This window comes from Rattus norvegicus, chromosome 5 (assembly GCF_021556685.1).
Source record: "Rattus norvegicus strain SHRSP/BbbUtx chromosome 5, alternate assembly SHRSP_T2T, whole genome shotgun sequence".
Classification (NCBI taxonomy): domain Eukaryota; kingdom Metazoa; phylum Chordata; class Mammalia; order Rodentia; family Muridae; genus Rattus; species Rattus norvegicus.
In genome coordinates, this window is record NC_141538.1 from 133,297,061 (window position 1) to 133,317,591 (window position 20,531).

At 38.5% G+C, this 20,531-nt stretch overlaps 1 protein-coding gene across 8 annotated transcripts in view; it reads left to right on the plus strand.

The window, feature by feature from the left end:
- Skint5l (selection and upkeep of intraepithelial T cells 5 like) overlaps positions 1-20,531 on the plus strand; it is a 238,361-nt gene that overhangs the window by 37,948 nt on the left and 179,882 nt on the right. For all 8 annotated transcript variants that reach the window (XM_087551531.1, XM_087551532.1, XM_087551533.1 and 5 more), the window contains one exon: positions 388-669. In XM_087551531.1, the coding sequence (XP_087407657.1) occupies positions 388-669 (282 nt within the window). The remainder of the gene's footprint in view (positions 1-387; positions 670-20,531) is intronic.

The window sequence follows — 20,531 nt, forward strand, 5'->3', positions numbered from 1 at the left end:
CCAGAGATCCCAGGGACTAAACCACGATCTAAAGAGTACACATGGACAAACGTACAGCTCCAGCTGCATATGTAGCAGTGGATGACCTTTTTGGTCACCAGATGGAAGAGTAGCCCTTGGTCCTACCAAGTCTTGACCCCCCTACCAGAGTAGGAAAATGTCAGGGTAGAAGGTGGGAAGGATTGGGTGGTTGGTTGGGGAACACCCTCACACAAGAAGGGGGAGGGGAGATTGGATCTGGTATTTATGGATGGGAAACTGGGAAAGGGGATAACATTTGAAATGTAAATAAAAGACAATCAATTTTAAAAAAGAGCTTTTGTTGTTCTATCATGTTCTCTTTGGTTCTATCTAACAGTAGTATTTACCTGTTGTGTTTTCAACCAGCCACAAGCTCAGACATACGGATTCTTATGCATCCCCATAATACCGAAGGTGTGATGTTGGAATGTCACTCAAGAGGTTGGTTCCCAAAGCCTCACATGGAATGGAGAGACAGCAAAGGGAATTTCATTCCAGCCACATCAGAATCCCATTCACAGGATGAAAACAAATTGTTCAACATGACAATGAACCTTTTGATTAAAGTCAGTTCCACCTGGAATGTCACCTGCTACCTTCAAAACCTTCTAACTCACCAAGAAGAAAGTATAAGTATTGTCCTACCAGGTAAAATGTGTCTTTTAAATTTAGTAACTACCATTGTCACATGAACTTATTACAGGATTTCTCCTTCACTTGGTTTCTAAAGATTTATTTTTCTGTTGGCCTTATTTATCAGTGTGGCAACTCTTACTTTTTTGATGTATTTCTTTTATCACTACATTACTGATAATTATAGTTTCCATTTCTGTCACAATGATAAAGCATTATGATCATAATTAAGTTGGGGTCGGAAGAAGTCTCTTTGTATTATAAGGCCACATTATAATTCATTACCAAGGAAAGTCAGAACAGGGATTTAAAGTAGGAATTTGAGGAAGAACTGAAATTGGAACCACGGAGGAACACTGCTCCCTGACTTTCTGTCACTGGATTTACTTTCACAGTTTGGTTTCTTTTCTTTTTTCCTTTTCTTTTCTTTTACTTGATATTTTCCTTATTTACATTTCAAATATTCCCCCTTTGCTGGTTTCCCCTCCTCCAGAAACCTTCTATACCCCTCCCATTGCTTCTATGAGGGTTTTCCTCCACCAACCTCTCTGATTCACTCCCACTTCCCTGACCTGGCATTTCTAAACAATGGAACACCAAGTCTTGCCTATACCATCATTTGGGTATATGCCCAGGAGTGGTATAGCTGGAATCTCATGTAGTGCTATGTCCAATTTTCTCAGGAACCTCCAGACTTTTTCCCAGAGTGGTTGTACCACTTGCAGTCCCAGCAACAAAGGATACTGTCAATAGGACAAAACAGCAACCAACAGATTAGGAAAAGATCTTTACCAATCCTATATCCGATAGAGGACAAGAACCTTGCCTCTCATTTGATGTCCAACAAGGCCATCTTCTGCTGCATAAGTGGCTGGAGCCATAGGTCTCCCCCACCCATGTGCACTCTTTTGTTTGTGGTTTAGTCCCTGGGAGCTCTGGGGTGGTCTAGTTGGATGACATTGTTGTTCTTCGTATGGGTTGTAAACCCCCTAAGCTCCTTAAGTCCTCTTTCTAACTCCTCCATTGAGAACTCCATGCTCAGTCCAATGGTTGGCTGCACATATACACCTCTGTATTTGTCAGGCTCAGGTAAGAGCCTTTCAGGAAACAGGTATATTAGGTTCCTGTCAGCATGCACTTCTTGCATCTACAATGGTGTCTGGGTTTGACAACTATATATGGGATGGATTGCCAGGTACGGAATTCTCTGGATGGGTTTTCCTTCAGTCTCTGCTCTACACTATTTCCCTGTATTTCCTCCTGTGAATATTCTGTTCCCCCTTCTAAGAAGGGATGAAGCATCCACACTTTGGTCTTCCTTCTTCTTGAGCTTCATGGGTTTGTGAATTGTTTCTTGGTTATTCTGAGCATTTTGGCAAATATCCACTTATTGGTAATATTTTCTTGTTCCATCCATTTGCCTACCAATTAGAGGAAGTCATTGTTTATAATAGCTGATTAGTACTCCATTGTATAAATGTACCATATTTTCTATATCCATTCCTCTATTGAAAGACATCTGGGTCCTTTCAAGCTTCTGGCTGTTATAAATAAGGCTGCTATGACCATAGTGGAGCATGTGTCTTTGTTTTATGTTGGAGCATCATTTGGGTATATGTCCAGGAGTGGTATAACTGGGTTCTCAGGTAGTACTATGTCCAATTTTCTGAGGAACCTCCAGACTGACTTCCAGAGTGGTTGTACCACTTTGCAATCCCAGCAACAAAAGACACTGTCAATAGAACAAAACAGCAACCAACAGATTAGGAAAATATCTTTTCCAATCCTAGATCTCATAAATGGCTAACATCTAATATATGCAAAGAACTGAAGAAGTCAGACTCCAGAGAATCAAATAATCCTATTAAAAATGAGAGATGAAGCTAAACAATGAATTCTCAACTGAGGATTATGGAATGGCCACAATGTACCTAAAGAAATGTTCAATATCTTTAGTCATCAGAGAAATGAAAATCAAAACAATCCTGAGATCCTATCTCACACCCATCAGAATGACTAAGATCAAAATCTCAGGTGATAGCAGATGCTTTCAAGCATGTGGAGAAAGATGAAAACAGCTATGTCTCTTAAATAACTCATTAACTTCTGACCAAAGATGGCCCCAGCCACCCCTGTTGGGTTGTGCCTACCACATTCATCATTAATCAAGAAATGGGCACAAGCCTATATGAAAGCAACTACTCAATAAGGGTTTCTTCTTCCCTAATGATTATAGTTAGTCTTTAGTCAACAAAACTAACTGGTATATTGATATTGAAGATTCCAAGGCATAGCCTTTGATATCTTCTTTCTTTCTTTCTTTCCTTCTTTCTTTCTTTCTTTCTTTCTTTCCTTCTTTCTTTCTTTCTTTTTTTCTTTCTTTCTTCCTCCCTCCCTCCCTTCCTTCCTTCATTCTTTCCTTCCTCTCTTTCTCTTTCTTTCTCTCTTTCCCTCCCTCACTCTTTCTTTCTTTCTTTTTTTTCCTTCTTCTTTCTTTCTTTCTTCCTTTCTTCTTTCTTTCTTTCCCTCTTTCCCTCCCTCACTCTTTCTTTCTTCCTTCCTTTCTTCTTTCTTTCTCTCTTCCCCTCTTTCTTTCTTTCTTTCTTTCTTTCTTTCTTTCTTTCTTTCTTTCTTTCTCTCTTTCCCTTTCTCCCTCTTTCTTTCTTCCTCCTCTCCTTCCTTTCATCCTTCCTTCCTTCTTTCTTTCTTTCTTTTTACACTCCAGATTTTATTCTTCTCCAGGTCCATCCTCCAAGGGTTCCATATCCCATACTTCCTCCCAATCCCTGCAGCCCCCAATGTCTTCACAAGGATATTGCCACCCCAACCATCTTACCAGATAATTAAACTTCTGAGGTGTCCAGTCTCTTGTGGATTAGGTTCATCTTGTCTGACTGCACCCAGACCCAGTAGTCCTCTGCTCTATATGTGTTAGAGGCCTCATTTCAGCTGTTGTCTGCAACCTGGTTGGTGATCCAGTGTCTAAGAGATCACAAGGGTCCAGGTTAATTGAGACTGCTGTTCTTCCTACAAGGTTGCCCTTCTCCTTAGCTTCCTTCAGCTTTTCCCTAATTCAAACAGAGGGGTCAGCAGCTTCTCTACATTGGTTGGGTTCACATATCTGCATCTGACTCTTTCAGTTGCTTATTGTGTCTTTAGGAGGGCAGTCATGATAGATCAATTTTTGTAAGTGCTCCATAGCCTCAGTAATAGTGTGAGGGCTTGGAGCCTCCCCTTGAGTTGGATCCCACTTTGGACCTGTCACTGAACCTTTTTCCCCTCAGGCTCTTCTCCATTTTTGGCCCTGCAGGTTTGTTCAAATAGGAAGAATTTTGGGTCATGGCTTTGGCTGTGGGAGAACAATCTCATCCTTTACTTGACGCCCTGTCTTTCTGCTGGAGGTGGATACAATAATTTCCCTCTCCCCTCTTTAGGACCTATCATCTAGGGTCACCCCTCCCCTCTTTGAATCCTGAGAGTCTCTCACAAGTCTCTGGTATATTCTAGAAGGTCTTCCCAACCTCCTTCCTCCCAAGGTCACCTGTTTCCATTCTTTCTGCTGGCCCTCAGTGCTTCAATCCTTTTCACCCAACCAATACCACATCATGTTCCCCTCCCCCCTACACCTATCCCTTTTCTCTTCCCTGTCCTTCCTCCCTCTTCCTTTGTGGTTGCTTTCTTCTCCCTCACAAGTGGAAATGAGTTGTCTTCACTTGGGCAATTCAACTTGTTGACCTTTTTGTGTTTTGTGGACTGTATCTTGGGGTATTTTGGGTATTCTGTATTTTTTTTTTGGCTAATATTTCTTATTATTGAGAACATACCATTCATGTCCTTTTGGGACTGAGTTACCTAACTCAGGATGACATTTTCTAGTTCCATCCATTTGTCTGCAAAACTCAGAATGCCCTCATTCTTAATAGCTGAGTAGTATTCCATTGTGTAAATGAACCACATTTTCTGTATCCATTCTCTCGTGAGACATCTGGCTTGTTTCCAGCTTCTGGCTACCACAAATAAGGCCTCTATAAACATAGTGGAATATGTATCCCTGTGACTTGGTGGGGCATCTTTTGGATATATTCCCAAGAGTTGTATTGTTTTTAATTTTCTGAGGAATCTCCAAATTGATTTCCAGAGTGTTTGTACCAGTTTACCGTCCCACCAGCAATGGAGTTGTCCTCTTTCTTCACATCCTATCCAACATGTGTTGTCACCTGAGGTTTTGATCTTTGCCATTTTGACAGGTGTAAGGTGAAATCCCAGGGTCTTTTTGATTTGCATTTCTCTGATTACAAAGGACTTTGAACATTTCTTTAGGTGCTTCTCAGCTATTCGGGAATTCCCTATTGTGAATTCTCAGTTTAGTTCTATACCACATTTTTGATTGGGTTGTTTGGTTTTGTAGTGGTAAGCTTCTTCAATTTTTTATATATTTTCGATATTATCCATCTATTAAATGTGGTGTTAATGAAGGTTTTTTCCCAATCTGTAGGATGCTTATTTGCCTTATTGACTGTGTCCTTTGCCTTACATAAGATTTCCAGTTTCATGAGGTCCTGTTTATCAATTCTTGATGTTAGAACATGAGACATTGGAGTTCTGTTTAGGAAAATTCTGCCTGGGCCAATGAGTTCAAGGCTCTTTCCCACTTTTTCTTCTATTAGATTCAGTGTATCTGATTTTATGTTCAGGTCCTTGATCCTCTTGGATTTGAAATTTGTTCATGGTGACAAGTATGGTTCTATTATATTTTTCTACATACAAACATCCAGTTAGACCAGCACCATTTATTCAAGATGCTTTCTTTATTCCATTGTATATTTTTGGCTTCTTTGCAAAAATCAAGTGCATAATTGTGTGGTTTTAGTTCTGGGTCTCCAATTCTATGCCATTAATCCAGCTGCCTGTCTCTATACCAGTACTATGAAGGTTTTATCACTAGTACTCTGTTGTAGAGTTGAAGTCAGGAATGATGATTAACCAGCCATTCTTTTATTGTTTTCGTTATTCTGGATATTTTTGCCTTTCCACATGAATTTGAGAATTGCTCTTTTTAAGTCTTTGAAGAATTGGGTTGGTATTTTGATGGGGATTGCATTGAATCCATAGATTGCCTTCAGTTGAAAGGCCATATTTACTATGCTAATTCTGTCAAACCAAGAGAATGGGAGATCTTTTCATTTTCTGAGATCTTCAAATTCTTTCATGAAGGTCTGGAGGTTCTTATACTAAAGGTCTTTCACTTGTTTGGTTAGAGTGTCCCCAAAATATGTTATGCTATTCATGGCTATTGTGAATGGAATTGTTTCCCTAATTTATTTTCTTTTTTTAGAGCATTATATCTTTGTTTTTTTTTTATTGGATATGTTTCTATATTTGCATTTCAAATGTAAATGTATATACACCTTTTCAGGTTTCCTGTCCATTAGCACCCTTTCCCTTCCCCTTCCCCAATAATGGTGTTCCACCATTCAGCATCCCTTACTTCCCCCTGACATTCCCTTGCACTGGGGGTCCAGCCTTGGCAGGACCAAGAGCTTTCCCTTCCACTGGTGCCCCAACAAAGCTATTCTCTGCTACATATGCAGTTGGAGCCCTGGGACAATCCATGTATAGTCTATGAATAATGGTTTACTCACTGGAAATTCTGGTTGGTTGGCATTGTTCTTCTTATGGGGCTGCAAGCAGCTTCAGCTCTTTCAATCCTTCCTCTAATACCCCCAAAGAGGTTCCTGTTCTCAGTTCAGTGGTTTGCTGCTAGCCTTCACCTCTGTATTTGACATGCTCTGATTGTGTCTTTCAGGAGAGATCTAGATGTGATCCCTTTAAGCATACAGTTTTTAGCTTCATCAATCTTATCTAGTTATGGTGGATATATATATACCACATGTGGGGCAGGTTCTGAATGGTCATACATTCAGTCTCTGCTCTAAGTTATGCCACCATGTCACCTCCTATGGATATTTTTGTTCACCCTTTTAGGAAGGAGTGGGAGCAGTCCCACTTTTGGTCATCCTTCTTCTTGAGCTTCCTGTGGTCTGTGGATTGCATCTTGGGTAATTCAAACTTTTGGGATAATATCCACATATCAGTGAGTGGATACCATGTGTGTTTTTCAGTGATCAGATTACCTCACTCAGGATGATATTTTCTAGTTCATTCCATTTGCCTATTAATTTCATAAAGTCATTGTTTTTGATTGCTGAGTAGTACACCATTGTGTAGATGTGCCATATTTTTTTTAAACCATCCCTCTGTTGAAGGGCATCGGAGTTCTTTCCAGCTTCTCGCTATTATAAATAAGGCTGCTGTGAACATAGTGGAGCATGTGTCTTTGTTGTATATGGCAGCATCTTTAGGCATATTTCCAGGACAGGTATAGGTGGGTCTACAGGTAGAGGAATGTCTAATTTTCTGAGGAAACTCCAGACTGATTTCCAGAGTGGTTGTACCACTTTGCAATCCCACCAACAATGGAGGAGCGTTCCTCTTTCTCCAGATCCTCGCCAGCATCTGCTGTCACCTGAGTATTTTACCTTAGCCATTCTGACTGATGTGAGGTGGAATCTCAGATTTCTTTTGGTTTGTATTTCCCTGATAACTTAGGGTGTTGAACATTTCTTTAGGTCCTACTTAGTCATTCGATCTTCCTCAGCTGAGAATTTTTTGTTTGGCCCTATATCCCATTTTAATAGGGTTATTTGGCTTTCTAGAGTCTAACTTCTTGCACTCTTGGTATATTTTGGATATTAGCCCTCTATCAGATCTAGGAATGATAAAGACCTTTTCCCAATCTCTTGGTTGCCATTTTGTCCTAATGGCAGTATCCTTTGCCTTAAAGAAGCCTTGCAGTTTTATGAGGTCCCATTTGTCAACTCTTTATCTTAGAGCATAAGCCATTGGTGTTTTGTTCAGGAAATATTCCCCAGTGCCCATGTGTTTGAAATTCTTCCCTACATTTTTTCTATAAGTTTGAGTGTATCTGGTTCGACGTGGAGGTCCTTGATCCACTTGAACATAAGCTTTTCACAGGGTGATAAGAATTGATCAAATTGCATTCTTCTACATGTTGACATCCACTTGAAACAGCACCATTTGTAGAAAATGCTATCTTTTCTAAGCTTGATGGCTTTAGCTCCTTTGTCAAAGATCAAGTCACCATAGCTGTATGGGTTCATTTCTGGGTCTTCAATTCTGTTTCACTGATGTATCTGCCTGTTTCTGTACTAAATAACATACAGTTTTTATGACAATTGCTTCTTGAAGTTAGGGATGGTGATTTTATTTTATTGTTGAGTATAGTTGTTGCCATCCTGGGTTTTTGTTATTACAAATGAATATGAAAATTGCTCTTTCTATCTCTATAAAGAATTGAGTAGGAATTTTGATGGAGATTGCATTGAATCTGCAGATTGCTTTTGGCAAAATGGCTATTTTTACCATACTAATCCTGACAATGCGTCAGTATGGGAGTTCTTTCCAAATTCTGAGATCTTCCTCAATTTCTTTCTTCATATACTTGGAGTTCCTGTCACACAAATCTTTCACTTGCTTGGTTAAAGTCACACCAAGATATTTTATATTATTTGGGACTATTGTGAAGGGTGTCATTTTCCTAATTTCTTTCTCACTCTGTTTATCCTTTGAGTAGAGGAAGGCTACTGCTTTGTTTGAGTTAATTTTATACCCAGACACATTGCTGAAGTTGTTTATCTGGTGTAGTAGTTCTCTGGTGGAACTTTTTGGGTGACATAAATATACTATCATATCATCTGCAAATAGTGGTATGTTGATTTCTTCCCTTCCAATTCGTATCCCTTTGACCTTTTGTTGTCTGATTGCTCTGGCTAGGACTTCGAATACTATGTTGAATGAGTAGGGAGAGAGGGGGCAGCCTTTTCTAGTCTCTGATTTTAGTGTGATTGCTTCAAGGTTTTCTCCATTTAGGTTAATGTTAGCTAATGGTTTTCTGTATATTGCTTTTACCATGTTTAGGAATGGGACTTGAATTCCTGATCTTTTCAGGACTTTTATCATGAATGAATATGGAAATGGGTCACATGCTTTCTCAGCATCTAATGAAATGATCATGTGTTTTTTTATCTTTGAGTTTGTTTAAACAGTGGATAACTATGATCGATTTCTATATATTAAACCATCTCTGCATCCCTGTGATGAAGGCTGCTTGATCATGATGGATGATTGTTTTGATGTGTTCTTAGATTCAGTTTCCAAGAATATTATTGAGTATATTTGTTTTGATATTCATAAGGGAAATTGGTCTGATGTTCTCTTTCTTTGTTGTTCCTTGTGTGGTTTAGGTATAAAGGTAACTGTGGCTTCATAGATGGAATTTGGTAGTGTTCTGTCTGTTTCTATTTTGTGGAATAGTATGGACAATATTGATATGAGATCTACTATGAAGGTCTGATAGAATTCTGCATTAAACCCATCTGGACCTGGGCTTTTTTTGATTGGGAGACATAATAACATCTTCTATTTCTTTAGGAGTTATGGGGTTGTTTAGATGGTTTCTTTGTTCCTGTTTTATCTTTGGTATCTGGAAACTGTCTAGAAAATTGTCCATTTCCTCCAGATTTTCAAGTTTTGTCGTATATAGGCTTTTGTAGTAGGATATGATGATTTTTTTGAGTTTCCTCAGTTTCTGTTGTTATGACTCCCTTTACATTTCTGATTTTGTTAATTTGGATAAACTCTCTGTGACCTCTGGTTATTCTGACTAAGAGTTTATCTATCTTGTTCATTTTCTCAAAGAACCAGATCCTTATTTTGTTGATTCTTTGTATAGTTCTTTTTGTTTCAACTTGGTTGATTTCAGCTCTGGGTTTGACTATTTCCTGCCTTCTACTCCTCTTGGATGTATTTGTCTCTTTTTGTTCTAGACCTTTTAGTTATGCTGTCAAGCTGCTGAAGTATGATCTACCCTGTTTCTTTTTGTAGGTACTCAGAACTATGAGTTTTCCTTTTAACACAGCTTTCATTGTGTCCTATAAGTTTGGCCGTGATATTTCTTCATTTTCTTTAAATCTAAGAAATCTTTTATTTCTTTTTTTATTTCTTCCTTGTCCACGTTGTCATTGACTAGAGCGTTGCTCAACTTCCATATATATATGTGGGCTTTCTTTCATTATTGTTGTTATTGAAGGCCACCCTTAGTCAGTGGTGATCTGACAGGATACATGGGATTTTTTTATTTTCCTGTATATGTTGAGGCCTGTTTTGTGACTGGTTATATGGTCAGTTTGGGAGAATGTACTGTGAGTTGCAGAGAGGAAGGGATATCCTTTTGTTTTAGGATGGGACATTCTACAAATATCTGTTAAATCTGTTTGCTTCATAACTTCTGTTAATTTCTATATGTCTCTGTTTCTTTTCTGATTCTATGATCTGTCCATTGATAAGAATGGGGTGTTGAAATCTCCTAGTATTATTGTGTGATGTGCAGTGTGCAATTTGAGCTTTAGTAAGGTTTCTTTTATGAATGTATGTGCCTTTGTATCTGGAGCATATCTATTTAGGATTGAGAGCTCATCTGGGGGGATTTTTCCTTTGATGAATGTGAAGTGCCTTACTGATCTTTCTAGATTACTTTTGGTTGAAAGTTGATTTTATTTAATATTAGAATGAATAATCCAGCTTGTTTCTTGAGACCATGTGCTTGCAAAGTTGTTTTCCAGCCTTTTACTCTGAAATACTTCTGTCTTTGTCACTGAGCTGTGTTTCCTATATGGAGCAAAACACTGGGTCCTCTTTACATGAACATTCTGTTAGTTTATGTCTTTTTATTTGGGAATTGAGTCTGTTGATGTTGAAAGATATTAAAGAATAGTTAATGGTGCTTAATGTTATTTTCGTTGTTAGAGGTGGAATTATGTTTGTGTGCTCTCTTTTGGCTTCATTGCAAGGAAATTACATTCTTGTTTTTTATACGGCATAGTTTCTCTCCTTTGGTTGGAGTTTTCCATCTATTATCAGTTGTTTATATTTGGTTTTGCAATGGAATACCTTGGTTTCTCCATCTACGTTAATTGGGAGTTTTGCTGGATATAGTAACCTGGGCTGGGATTTGTGTTCTCTTAGCATCTCTATGACATCTATTCAGGATCTTGTGGCTTTCATAGTCTCTTGTGAGAATGTGGTATAATTCTTATAGGTTTCCCTTTATATGTACTTGTCCTTTTGTCCTTACTGCTTATAATATTCATTCTCTGTTTTGTGTATCTGGTGTTTTGACTATTATGTGACAGGAGAAATTTCTCTACTGGTCCAATCTATGAGGAGTTCCGTAGGTTTCTTGGATGTTTAAGGGCTTTATGTTAGTGTAGTTTTCTTCTATAATTTTGTTGAATATATTTACTGTTCATTTAAGTTGGGAGTTTTCACTCTCTTTTATACCTATTATCCTTAGACTTGATCTTCTCATTGTGTCCTGGATTTCCAGGATGTTTTGGGCTCGGAGCTTTTTTCGTATTACATTATCTTTGATGGTTGTGTCGATGTTTTTTATGGTATTTTCTGTCCCTGAGATTCTGTTTTCCATCTCTTGCATTCTATTGGTGATGCTTTTTTCTATGACTCCTGATTTCTTTTTCTGGTTTTCTCTTTCCAGTGGTTGTCTCACTTTGTGCTTTCCTTTTTGTTTCTAATTGCTTTTTTAAATCCTGGACATTTTTGCTCAATTTCTTCACCTGTTTAGTTGTGTTTTCCTGTTATTCTTTCAGGGATTTTGTGTTTCCTCTTTAAGGGCTTCTACTTGTTTACTTTTCCTCCATTCTTTAAGGAGGTGATTTATATCCTTCTTAAAGTCCTCCATCATTATCATAAAATGTGACTTTAAATCTAAATCTTGCTTTTCCAGTGTGTTTAGATATACAGTATTTTCTCTGTTGGGAGAACTGGGCTGTGATGATGCCAAGCAATCTTGGTTTCTGTTGTTCCCCTGTAATATCTTCTCAGACTGTTTATCATGTGTATAAAGGAAGGCTACTATTTTTTTGAGTTAATTTTATATCTGGCCCCTTTAATGGAGAATTTCTCTAGTAGAATTTTTGGGGTCAGTTATGTATGGTATCATACCACCTGCAAATAGTGATACCTTTAATTCTTCTTTCCCAACTTGTATCCCCTTGACCTGTTTTTGGTTTCTTATTGTTCTAGTTAGCAATTCAAGTACTATATTGAATAGATACGGGGAGAGTGGGCATCCTTGTCTAGTCCAGACATTTTTGGGATTGCCTCAAATATATCTTCATTTAATTTGATACTGACTGTTGGTTTTCAGTAAATTGCTTTTATTATGTTTAAGTATGGGCCTTGAATTCCTGATCTTTCCAATACTTTTAACATGAAAAATGTGTTGTATTTTGTCAAGTGCTTTTTCTGCATTTAAGGATGTGATTATATGATTTTTTCTTTGAGTTTGTTTATATGGTAGATTAAATTAATGGATTTTCATATATTGAACCAAACTTGCATCCATTGGATAAAGTCTACTTGATTGGTGTGAATTATGGTTTTGTTGTTTCCTTGGATTCAGTTTGTGAGCATTTTATTGAGTAGTTTTTCATTAATATACATAAGCGAGATTATTAAAAGATGTAAGGTAATAGATTGGATACACAAACAAGATCTAGCATTTTGCTGTACACAAGAAACACCCATTAACAAAGAGAGACACTATCTCACAGTAAAAAATGGAAATAGGTCTACCAAGAAAACAGTTCCAAGAAACAAGCTAAAGTTGCCATCCTAATGTCCAATAAAGTAGACTTTCAACCAAAATTATAAAGTGTGATGAGGAAGGACACTTCATATTCATCAAAGTGAACATCCATCAGGAGAAAGTCTCAATTGTGAACATATATGCCTCAAATTCAAGGGCACCCACATTCATAAAAGAAACTTTAGTAAAGCTCAAAACACACACTGAACACCACACATAATAGTGGAAGACTTCTCCACCCCACTCTCACCAAGGGAGAGGTCATTGAAGCAGAAACTAAACAGAGACATAGTGACATTATTAGAGGTTATGAACCAAATGGACTTAACAGATATCTACGAATATTTCACCCTAAGACAAAAGAATACCCCTTCTTTTCAGCACCTCATGCTACCTTCTCCAAAATCAACCATATACTTGGTCAGAAAACAACCGTCAACTGATACAAGAAGATTGAAATAATCCCATGCACCCTATCAGACCACCATGGCCTAAAGCTGGTCTTCAATAACAGTAAAAGGAACAGAGAACCCACATACATGTTGAAACTTAAAAACTCTCTACTCAATGATAATTTGGTCAAGAATCAAATAAAAAAAGAAATTAAAGACTTCCTGGAATTTAATGAAAAAATGACAAATCATACCCAAAACTATGGGACAAAATGAAAGCAATGCTAAGAGGAAAATTCATAGCACTAGGTGCACTGGTAAAGAAACTGGAGAGATCTTACACTAGCAATTTAACAGCACACCTGAGAGATCTAGGACAAAAAGAACAATCTCAATCAAGAGGAGTAGAAGGCAGGAAATCGTCAAAGTCAGAGCTGAAATCAACCAAATAAAAAAAAAGAAAACAATATAAAACAAACAAAGAAAACAAATAAAAATAATACAAAGAATCAGCAAAATCAAAAGATGGTTCTTTGACAGAATCGACAAGATGAACAAATCCCTAGACAAACTAACGAAAGGGCTCAGAGGCAGTATCGAAATTAACAAATCAAAAATGAAAAGGGAGACATAAAACAGATACAGAGAAAATTCAAAAAATCATCAGATCCGACTACAAAAGCTTTCACTCAACAATACTGAAAAAATCTAAATGAACTGGATGGTTGTAAAGACAGATACCATATACCAAAGTTGAACTAAGAGCAGGTAAACCTTCTAAACAGGGCCATTTCCTATAAGGAAATAGAAGAAATCATTAAAATCCTCCCAACCAAACAAAGCCCAGGGCCATATGGATTTTAATTAAGAATTCTACCAGACCTTCAAAGAAGACTTGATACCAATATTCCTCAAACTATTCCATACAATAGAAACAGAAAGAACTCTGTCTAATTCATTCTATGAAGCCACAATTACTCTGATACCTAAACCACACAAGGACCTTACCAAAAAAGCTTTTGACGTCTTATTCTCTTCCTATTTCCTTTTAATGGCTTTAAATAACACCAGAACTCTAAGAAATCTTAAAGTTTCATGTCCGTATTTCTGTTGTCATATGACAACTCATAGATTAAACCAAAAATTTAATACATAACATAAAATAAGCATGTCAAAACTAATTTCATAGTTCATCCCATACTTGCTTTATTTTTTTTTTGTTTTACTTTTAGGACCTAATCAGGCTTTTTATTTATTTTTTTTATTAACTTGAGTATTTCTTATATACATTTCAAGTGTTATTCCCTTTCCCGGTTTCCGGACAAACATCCCCCTCCCCCTTCCCCTTCCTTATGGGTGTTCCCCTCCCAACCCTCCCCCCATTGCCGCCCTCCCCCCATAGTCTAGTTCACTGGGGATTCAGTCTTAGCAGGACCCAGGGCTTCCCCTTCCACTGGTGCTCTTACTAGGATATTCATTGCTACCTATGGGGTCAGAGTCCAGGGTCAGTCCATGTATAGTCTTTAGGTAGTGGTTTAGTCCCTGGAAGCTCTGGTTGCTTGACATTGTTGTACTTTTGGGGTCTCGAGCCCCTTCAAGCTCTTCCAGTTCTTTCTCTGATTCCTTCAACGGGGGACCTATTCTCAGTTCAGTGATTTGCTGCTGGCATTCGCCTCTGTATTTGCTGTATTCTGGCTGTGTCTCTCAGGAGCGATCTACATCCGGCTCCTGTCGGTCTGCACTTCTTTGCTTCATCCATCTTGTATAATTGGGTGGCTGTATATGTATGGGCCACATGTGGGGCAGGCTCTGAATGGGTGTTCCTTCAGTCTTCAGTTCTTCAGTTTTAATCTTTGCCTCTCCCTTCCCTGCCAAGGGTATTCTTTTTCCTCATTTAAAGAAGGAGTGAAGCATTCACATTTTGATCATCCGTCTTGAGTTTCGTTTGTTCTAGGGATCTAGGGTAATTCAAGCATTTGGGCTAATAGCCACTTATCAATGAGTGCATACCATGTATGTCTTTCTGTGATTGGGTTAGCTCACTCAGGATGATATTTTCCAGTTCCAAACATTTGCCTACGAATTTCATAAACTCGTTGTTTTTGATAGCTGAGTAATATTCCATTGTGTAGATGTACCACATTTTCTGTATCCATTCCTCTGTTGAAGGGCATCTGGGTTCTTTCCAGTTTCTGGCTATTATAAATAAGGCTGCAATGAACATAGTGGAGCACGTGTCTCTTTTATATGTTGAGGCATCTTTTGGGTATATGCCCAAGAGAGGTATAGATGGATCCTCAGGCAGTTCAATATCCAATTTTCTGAGGAACCTCCAGACTGATTTCCAGAATGGTTTTACCAGTCTGCAATCCCACCAACAATGGAGGAGTGTTCCTCTTTCTCCACATCCTCGGCAGCATCAGCTGTCACCTGAGTTTTTGATCTTAGCCATTCTCACTGGTGTGAGGTGAAATCTTAGGGTTGTTTTGATTTGCATTTCCCTTATGACTAAAGATGTTGAACATTTCTTTAGGTGTTTCTCAGCCATTTGGCATTCCTCAGCTGTGAATTCTTTGTTTAGCTCTGAACCCCATTTTTAATAGGGTTATTTGTTTCCCTGCGGTCTAACTTCGTGAGTTCTTTGTATATTTTGGATATAAGGCCTCTATCTGTTGTAGGATAGGTAAAGATCTTTTCCCAATCTGTTGGTTGGCATTTTGTCCTAACCACAGTGTCCTTTGCCTTACAGAATCTTTGCAGTTTTATGAGATCCCATTTGTCCATTCTTGATCTTAGAGCATAAGCCATTGGTGTTTTTTCAGGAAATTTTTTCCAGTGCCCATGTGTTCTAGATGCTTCCCTAGTTTTCCTTCTATTAGTTTGAGTGTGTCTGGTTTGATGTGGAGGTCATTGATCCACTTGGACTTCAGCTTTGTACAGGGTGATAAATGGATCGATCTGCATTCTTCTACATGTTGCCCTCCAGTTGAACCAGCACCATTTGCTGAAAATGCTATATTTTTTCCATTGGATGGTTTTGGCTCCTTTGTCAAAAATCAAGTGACCATAGGTGTGTGGGTTCATTTCTGGGTCTTCAATTCTATTCCATTGGTCTATCTGTCTGTCTCTGTACCAATACCATGCAGTTTTTATCACTATTGCTCTGTAATACTGCTTGAGTTCAGGGATAGTGATTCCCCCTGAAGTCCTTTTATTGTTGAGGATAGCTTTAGCTATCCTGGGTTTTTTGTTATGCCAGGTGAATTTGCAAAGTGTTCTGTCTAACTCTTTGAAGAATTGGATTGGTATTTTGATGGGGATTGCAATGAATCTGTAGATTGCTTTTGGTAAAATGGCCATTTTTACTATATTAATCCTGCCAATCCATGACAATGGGAGATCTTTCCATCTTCTGAGGTCTTCTTCAATTTCTTTCCTCAGTGTCTTGAAGTTCTTATTGTACAGATCTTTTACTTGCTTGGTTAAAGTCACACCGAGGTACTTTATATTATTTGGGTCTATTGTGAAGGGTGTCGTTTCCCTAATTTCTTTCTCGGCTTGTTTCTCTTTTGTATAGAGGAAGGCAACTGATTTATTTGAGTTAATTTTATAACCAGCCACTTTGCTGAAGTTGTTTATCAGCTTTAGTAGTTCTCTGGTGGAACTTTTGGGATCACTTAAATATACTATCATGTCATCTGCAAATAGTGATATTTTGACCTCTTCTTTTCCGATCTGTATCCCCTTGATCTCCTTTTGTTGTCTGATTGCTCTGGCTAGAACTTCAAGAACTATATTGAATAAGTAGGGAGAGAGTGGGCAGCCTTGTCTAGTCCCTGATTTTAGTGGGATTGCTTCAAGTTTCTCTCCATTTAGTTTAATGTTAGCAACTGGTTTGCTGTATATGGCTTTTACTATGTTCAGGTATGGGCCTTGAATTCCTATTCTTTCCAGGACTTTTATCATGAAGGAGTGTTGAATTTTGTCAAATGCTTTCTCAGCATCTAATGAAATGATCATGTGGTTCTGTTCTTTCAGTTTGTTTATATAATGGATCACGTTGATGATTTTCCGTATATTAAACCATCCCTGCATGCCTGGGATGAAGCCTACTTGATCATGGTGGATGATTGTTTTGATGTGCTCTTGAATTCGGTTTGCCAGAATTTTATTGAGTATTTTTGCGTCGATATTCATAAGGGAAATTGGTCTGAAGTTCTCTTTCTTTGTTGTGTCTTTGTGTGGTTTAGGTATAAGAGTAATTGTGGCTTCGTAGAAGGAATTCGGTAGTGCTCCATCTGTTTCAATTTTGTGGAATAGTTTGGATAATATTGGTATGAGGTCTTCTATGAAGGTTTGATAGAATTCTGCACTAAACCTGTCTGGACCTGGGCTCTTTTTGGTTGGGAGACCTTTAATGACTGCTTCTATTTCCTTAGGAGTTATGGGGTTGTTTAACTGGTTTATCTGTTCCTGATTTAACTTCGATACCTGGTATCTGTCTAGGAAATTGTCCATTTCCTGTAGATTTTCAAGTTTTATTGAATATAGGTTTTTATAGTAAGATCTGATGATTTTTTGAATTTCCTCTGAATCTGTAGTTATGTCTCCCTTTTCATTTCTGATTTTGTTAATTTGGACGCACTCTCTGTGTCCTCTCGTTAGTCTGGCTAAGGGTTTATCTATCTTGTTGATTTTCTCAAAGAACCAACTTTTGGTTCTGTTGATTCTTTCTATGGTCCTTTTTATTTCTACTTGGTTGATTTCAGCTCTGAGTTTGATTATTTCCTGCCTTCTACTCCTACTGGGTGTATTTGCTTCTTTTTGTTCTAGAGCTTTTAGGTGTGCTGTCAAGCTGCTGACATATGCTCTTTCCTGTTTCTTTCTGCAGGCACTCAGCGCTATGAGTTTTCCTCTTAGCACAGCTTTCATTGTGTCCCATAAGTTTGGGTATGTTGTACCTTCATTTTCATTAAATTCTAAAAAGTTTTTAATTTCTTTCTTTATTTCTTCCTTGACCAGGTTATCATTGAGTAGAGCATTGTTCAATTTCCACGTATATGTGGGCATTCTTCCCTTATTGTTATTGAAGACCAGTTTTAGGCCGTGGTGGTCCGATAGCACGCATGGGATTATTTCTATCTTTCTGTACCTGTTGAGGCCCGTTTTTTGACCAATTATATGGTCAATTTTGGAGAAAGTACCATGAGGAGCTGAGAAGAAGGTATATCCTTTTGCTTTAGGATAGAATGTTCTATAAATATCCGTTAAGTCCATTTGGCTCATGACTTCTCTTAGTCTGTCGACATCACTGTTTAACTTCTGTTTCCATGATCTGTCCATTGATGAGAGTGGGGTGTTGAAATCTCCCACTATTATTGTGTGAGGTGCAATGTGTGTTTTGAGCTTTAGTAAGGTTTCTTTTACGTATGTAGGTGCCCTTGTATTTGGGGCATAGATATTTAGGATTGAGAGTTCATCTTGGTGGATTTTTCCTTTGATGAATATGAAGTGTCCTTCCTTATCTTTTTTGATGACTTTTAGTTGAAAATTGATTTTATTTGATATTAGAATGGCTACTCCAGCTTGCTTCTTCTGACCATTTGCTTGGAAAATTGTTTTCCAGCCTTTCACTCTGAGGTAGTGTCTGTCTTTGTCTCTGAGGTATGTTTCCTGTAGGCAGCAGAATGCAGGGTCCTCGTTGCGTATCCAGTTTGTTAATCTATGTCTTTTTATTGGGGAGTTGAGGCCATTGATATTGAGAGATATTAAGGAATAGTGATTATTGCTTCCCGTTATATTCATATTTGGATGTGAGGTTATGTTTGTGTGCTTTCATTCTCTTTTTTTTTTTTTTTTTTGTTGCCAAGACGATTAGTTTCTTGCTTCTTCTAGGCTATAGCTTGCCTCCTTATGTTGGGCTTTACCATTTATTATCCTTTGTAGTGCTGGATTTGTAGAAAGATATTGTGTAAATTTGGTTTTGTCATGGAATATCTTGGTTTCTCCATCTATGTTAATTGAGAGTTTTGCAGGATACAGTAACCTGGGCTGGCATTTGTGTTCTCTTAGGGTCTGTATGTCATCAGTCTAGGATCTTCTGGCCTTCATAGTTTCTGGCGAGAAGTCTGGTGTGATTCTGATAGGTCTGCCTTTATATGTTACTTGACCTTTTTCCCTTACTGCTTTTAATATTCTTTCTTTATTTTGTGCGTTTGGCGTTTTGACAATTATGTGACGGGAGGTGTTTCTTTTCTGGTCCAATCTATTTGGAGTTCTGTAGGCTTCTTGTATGCCTATGGGTATCTCTTTTTTTAGGTTAGGGAAGTTTTCTTCTATGATTTTGTTGAAGATATTTACTGGTCCTTTGAGCTGGGAGTCTTCACTCTCTTCTATACCTATTATCCTTAGGTTTGATCTTCTCATTGAGTCCTGGATTTCCTGTATGTTTTGGACCAGTAGCTTTTTCCGCTTTACATTATCTTTGACAGTTGAGTCAATGATTTCTATGGAATCTTCTGCTCCTGAGATTCTCTCTTCCATCTCTTGTATTCTGTTGGTGAAGCTTGTATCTACAGCTCCTTGTCTCTTCTTTTGGTTTTCTATATCCAGGGTTGTTTCCATGTGTTCTTTCTTGATTGCTTCTATTTCCATTTTTAATTCCTTCAACTGTTTGATTGTGTTTTCCTGGAATTCTTTCAGGGATTTTTGTGTCTCCTCTCTATGGGCTTCTACTTGTTTATTTATGTTTTCCTGGAATTCTTTCAGGGATTTTTGTGTCTCCTCTCTTTGGGCTTCTACTTGTTTATTTATGTTTTCCTGGAATTCTTTCAGGGATTTTTGTGTCTCCTCTGTATGGGCTTCTACTTGTTTATTTATGTTTTCCTGGAATTCTTTCAGGCATTTTTGTGATTCCTCTCTGTTCTACTTGTTCTACTACTCGTTCTTCTACTTGTTCTCTAAGGGAGTTCTTCACGTCTTTCTTGAAGTCCTCCAGCATCATGATCAAATATGATTTTGAAACTAGATCTTGCTTTTCTGGTGTGTTTGGATATTCCATGTTTGTTTTGGTGGGAGAATTGGGCTCCGATGATGGCATGTAGTCTTGGTTTCTGTTGCTTGGGTTCCTGCGCTTGCCTCTCGCCATCAGATTATCTCTAGTGTTACTTTGTTCTGCTATTTCTGACAGTGGCTAGACTGTCCTATAAGCCTGTGTGTCAGGAGTGCTGTAGACCTGTTTTCCTCTCTTTCAGTCAGTTATGGGGACAGAGTGTTCTGCTTTCGGGCATGTAGTTTTTCCTCTCTACAGGTCTTCAACTGTTCCTGTGGGCCTGTGTCTTGAGTTCACCAGGCAGCTTTCTTGCAGCAGAAAAGTTGGTCTTACCTGTGGTCCCGAGGATCAAGTTCGCTCGTGGGGTGCTGCCCACGGGCTCTCTGCAGCGGCAGCAACCAGGAAGACCTGTGCTTCCGGGAGGTTCAGTGCACCAGGGTTCCAGATGGTCTTTGGCTTTTTCCTCTGGCGTCCGAGATGTGTGTGCAGAGAGCAGTCTCTTCTGGTTTCCCAGGCTTGTCTGCCTCTCTGAAGGTTTAGCTCTCCCTCCCACGGGATTTTGGTGCAGAGAACTGTTTATCCGGTCTGTTTCCTTCAGGTTCAGGCGGTGTCTCAGGCAGGGGTCCTGCCGCTCCTGGGCCCTCCCCCACGGGAGCCCAGAGGCCTTATACAGTTTCCTCTTGGGCCA